A 5,091-nucleotide genomic window follows, 5' to 3' on the forward strand; every position below is an offset into this window, starting at 1 on the left:
AACGGTCAAATACAAATTGATAAATTGACTGTGGATAGAGGTATTACTATATCCCTAATTTAAATAAAAATTAAAAGATATTTTAATATTAATGCATAATTATTTTTACTAAAAATTAAATAAAAAACAAATTTTAATAGAACATACAAAAAAATGTAAAAAAAAAAAATCCTTAAAATTAGGAGAGAGAATATTATTTAAAAAAAATTAATAATAAATCTAATCATCATCCCCCATTGCAACACCTGTTAGTTATAATCCCATCAACATACATACACACATAAAACAAAACAAAACAAATATAAATCCACAGCAACAGTAGAAAGACCTAAAGCCCTATTGACTGATGTGATCATTCTCAACTACATCACAAATACTATCATACATATATATATATATATATATATATATTTTAATTACTTATAAAAAAAAAAAAAAAAAAAAGATGGGCTCCATCAACATCCCCTTGAAAAGTGCTTCTCTTTTTCCACCAGGCAAAAACCATGATGGACAGCCCCTTTCTCAAACAGGGGATGAAAACTCAACACCACAAAAAGGGGGTGGGGTGGGGTGGGGGTAGGGTAGGGGTGCCTCCCCCAAACATATTCAAACAAAAACCAGTCCTCACAGACTCACAAAATCATCTTTTTTGATAGCCAATTTGCAACAAACATGTATCAAATCACTGCAACAGCTCCCCCAAACCCCATCAAGACTCTAAAAAGGATAAGAAGAAGAAGAAGAACATTAAAGGGCCCCTCAAAAAATTTAAAATAAAAAAAAAAAATTACCCTTAAAAATCCAGGGCTGCTCCATCTACACAGGAATATATATATTTTTTTAAAATTTAAAAACATCAAAATAAACAATAATTATAATAATAATTAAACAAATGGGACAAATATCAAGAAAATAATAGTAGCTGTTTTTTGAGCTGTGGACTTTTGGTCTTTGGGGAAGTCTTTTTCCTGCCTTTCTTTTCCACACCTTTTCTTTCTTTCTTCTTCCAGAATCATGTATCTATATATATATATATATATATAGGCAGAGATTATTACTTATTAGTCCAAAATAAATAAGAAAAATTCACATAATCTCTGCCAAATTAAGTAGTGGTGTTTTCAAGGCTTTCTCTTCTTGCCATCATCATTCTCATGATCAAACACAAGCCTCTTTCTTTTACCAATGGCTGCTGCTGTTGAAGAAGAAGATGAGATCCCATGATCACTCTGTAATAAATCTTGTTGAATTTGGTAGTAGCAACCCATGATTTCCTCCTGGAATAACATATTAAATTCAATATGGGATTCAATTTTATTTTTTTTGTTAAAAATAAAAATAAAAATAAAATTGTAATTCTCACAATTTGGAAAGGCAAACTTGAAATCAAGAAACTCCTCAATGTATGTTCAATGGCATCCCTTTTCAAGAATTGATCAAATTCAATCAGTGTGGCTGCTGCTGCCACCACAGATGGCCTGTGACACATTATTTTCACATCTGCATAAATTAAAATTAAATTAATTTGTGAGTTATAAGTGTAAAAATCCATCTAATGATTATTATTAAATTTTACAAAGGGTTACCTCTCATTGTGCCCAAAATGACATCCACAGCTCTGTAAATTGCATCACTATTTCTTGGTGTGTTTTCAAGAAACTTTCTTGCAAAAAATTGAATGTAATGAAATGGTGAAACTAATCCAATTTCCCATTCCAATGTGTTCAACACCAAAACCTCCATTCTCTGTATAATTTTGCTCCCAAAAGTGTAACCCTCACAACAAAATTCAGACAATCTTGGAACTTTCATTTCCACCATTTTTGCAGCTATTGAAAGACATGAAATGCACAGCAACCTCACAACCCATTGCTTCTCTTCCTTCACATATAAATATTTTTATAAAATACCAAAAAAAATGTCAAGAAAATCAATGCTCAAATCATTAGGACAACAAGACTTACATCAAGAGATCTTCTTCTTGCAAGAAATCTATCAAGATATGTCACTGATGCATACGCTGTTTGGCTTCTGAGCTTAAGGCGATCTCTTGTCTGCAAAAAATTGGCAAAAATTAATAACAACAGCATAATTTGGTAATCAGTAAATGTGTAGGAAAACTGACTTTGAGAATGTATGAAATTCCATCCAAACGCGCCCTTAGAACCCAATCTGGATGAGGAATTACGTCTCCCCTAATTCGTAGCCCTAAATTTCGAGCTCGAGATTCTTTCTCGAGGAACATTTTGATGGAATCTTCGTCGTAATTTTCCTCCTCTTCTTCTTCTTCTTCTTCAGCTACATTTCGAGAAGTTTCCATCCCTAATTTCTCGAATTTGTGCTTTTTTTGGAGCAAAGGGGGAGAAAAAAATGTTAGGTTATCTATGGAGCTTCGAAGGAAAATTTGTGCTCTCTCTCTATATATATATATAATAGACAATGTTATAATCAAACCATTACAGTAGCTTTTCTGTATGTATCTGTGTATGTATTGTGTAAGTCTCTGTTTCGCTCTCTATCTAAATATATATATATATATATATGTGGGAAGGAGATTATGGTTTATGGAGGGGCTAAAATTTGTTCGAAATGGGGAAAGAGGAAAATGAAGTTGAAATCGGAGGTGGGGCGACGTGGCGGAGAGCGGTGGTGGAAATGGAAGGGCCGCCGTGGAGAGAGAGAAAGGTTCTGTTGACTGAGAGAGGAGAAAGAGAGAGATAGAGAGAGAGTGAGTGAGTGAGTGTGTGTGTAAAAAGTATTGAATGAAAAAGGTATGGTTTTGACGGAGGTATTCTTTTGACACGTGGGCCTACGGTGTGGCGACACGTGGAAAAGTGAGTTGTCAAATAAATCTTATTAACGTAGGCTGTTCCATACTTGCATTTATTTACTACTACTACTACATGGCTTTGTTTTATTTTTTTTATTTAAATTTATTTTACTGTACACTTTCCTAAATCCACCTATAAATTATATATATTTTTGTTTTGGACATTTAATTATAAAATAATAATTTTATTAACTATATTATTTTTTTATTTATATAAATACTTTTAATTTACCTATTATAATTAAAATATTATTATTTTTTAAATTTCACACTAAAAATAAATGTGAACTTTTTAACCGGACGGAAAGAATAAATGAATGTGTTGTGTGTGATAGTAATTTTATTGATATAAGTTTTAAATTTTTTTACAGTTTAACGCAAGAGTATTTGTAAAAAAAATCGAGTATTTTTTAAATGATTAATTTGTTATTAGATAATAAAAAATATATATATATAAACTTTGTGAGTAGACGTAGATAATATCTTACAACAATTTAAGTTCAATTATTATTTCATCTAAAAATAATTTAAATCTTGACTTATATATTATTTTAAGATGATGTTTTATAAAAATATATATATTTTTTTATTAACAATCATAAAAAAATATACAGTGAACAAATAAAATAATTTAATTTCGCTTCAAACTTTCGATATTTTTAAATTTTAGGTGTCACATTAAAAAAATAAATATTACTATTTTTACGTCGTAAAACAAAATTATAAATAAAACAAAATTATAAATATAAAATGAACATTTCAATTCATAAACATTTATGTAATTAAGTTACTTGTGTTCTCATGCATACCTCACTTTTGCGCCGTATTAAATAAATATTGTATTTTTAATATAATTTAATTTAATTAATCTATTACTTTATCAAATTAAATGAGTCAAATATATATATGGTAAATTATATAATATCTCCTTATGTTTTAGTAAAAATGTACAAAACATATGTGTTTTATTTATTGCGTGAAATCCATCGTGTTAATATAAAATTTGCACGAAACACTCTTCTTGTCAAAAACTGATATTAGTTCTAAATAAATACCTAAATTACGTAAATTTTATATAAATAAAAAGCGCAAAATATCTTAAATAATTTTTTTGTATTAAATAAATAATTTATTAATCCTTTATTTTATAGTTTTTGGAGACAAATTGTTGTCTGATTTTTATAAAAATTTATAAAAATAAATGATTGATAAATTATTAATTTATTTATTTTATTCAAAAAATTATTTAAGATATTTTACGTTTTTAGTTGTATAAAATTTACGTAATTTAGGTCTTTTTTTTGAACCAAACATCATTTTTAGACAAAGAATGTGTTTCATGCAAACTTTCTATTAACACAAGAGGCTTCACTAATAAATAAAATACAGAGTATTTTGTGCATTTTTAGTAACACACAATGATGTGTTATATAATTTACCTATATATATATATATATTTATCTGTTTATATGTCAAATATGATAGATGATGGATAAAAAAACTATTAATTTAAAAATAGATATATCAAAATTGATGCATGAGTAATAAAATGTGTCTATAAATTCTTATTGTAATATTACATGAAATATTGTCTAAAAAATATAAAAATAATTAATGTGCGTTATATATTAATATTTTTTTAAAAAATATATGTGTGCATTTTTATTAAAAGAACACACCCTATTTTGACATGAATTTAATTTTCAAACAAATATGTAAATTATGGAGAATGTTTTAATAAATATACAAAATTAAATTCACGTAAAAAAAATTTGTACTAAAAATTATTATACTGCTAGTTCATATCAATTTTAGAAGTGTCATGTCAACACACACGATAATATTTGATCCAACATAATATTTTCAAAACCTACGAGTTAGATATAAGATTATTTTTATACAAATTTTATTTAAAGTGTCAAATGAAAATGTATTTATATAAAGAACTGAAAACATATTTATTCCTTAAAAATATATTTACCCAAATTATAATTGTTTATGATTTTTTTTGGGCCGAGATAATTTAAGCCCAAATTCAGGGTCCAGTGGGCCATCCATTATGACGTCACTTACATTCTTTAGCCACACCCTGGACTACAACTCCTGATATTATCCACGTCTATATTTGCCTGTCACCTACGCCTCCAACGGTGTAGATCATCCTCTTCATCCCAGGAGTTCAGATCCCGGAGCTGCTGACCTCTATTCCTTTTACGACAAGGCTTATTTACCTTTTTAATAGAAATTTTTATATAGTGTGT

The 5,091-nt window shown here is 28.0% G+C and overlaps 1 protein-coding gene across 1 annotated transcript; it reads right to left on the reverse strand.

The window, feature by feature from the left end:
- Positions 1 to 759: 759 nt before the first annotated feature.
- Positions 760 to 2,755, reverse strand: LOC127264483 (cyclin-D5-3-like). The gene is made up of 5 exons (XM_051294032.1): positions 2,126 to 2,755; positions 1,965 to 2,054; positions 1,587 to 1,881; positions 1,364 to 1,500; positions 760 to 1,277 (listed from the first exon to the last, which is right to left on the reverse strand). Exons 1-5 carry the CDS (start codon positions 2,318 to 2,320, stop codon positions 1,122 to 1,124), a joined length of 873 nt encoding a protein of 290 aa, XP_051149989.1. The 5' UTR covers positions 2,321 to 2,755; the 3' UTR covers positions 760 to 1,121.
- Positions 2,756 to 5,091: the final 2,336 nt, after the last annotated feature.

This window comes from Andrographis paniculata, unplaced genomic scaffold, assembly GCF_009805555.1.
Source record: "Andrographis paniculata isolate CXL003 unplaced genomic scaffold, ASM980555v1 Contig70END, whole genome shotgun sequence".
Taxonomy (NCBI): domain Eukaryota; kingdom Viridiplantae; phylum Streptophyta; class Magnoliopsida; order Lamiales; family Acanthaceae; genus Andrographis; species Andrographis paniculata.

What these genes read in the sequence shown, in the direction of transcription:
- LOC127264483 (XM_051294032.1), bottom strand. Translation starts at nt 2,320, where the DNA reads ATGGAAACTTCTCGAAATGTAGCTGAAGAAGAAGAAGAAGAAGAGGAG. An exon ending in GAATTTCATACATTCTCAAA is followed by an intron (nt 2,055 to 2,125) that starts GTCAGTTTTCCT and finishes AATTTTTTGCAG; the next exon opens with ACAAGAGATCGCCTTAAGCT. An exon ending in CAAGTTTGCCTTTCCAAATT is followed by an intron (nt 1,278 to 1,363) that starts GTGAGAATTACA and finishes ATGTTATTCCAG; the next exon opens with GAGGAAATCATGGGTTGCTA.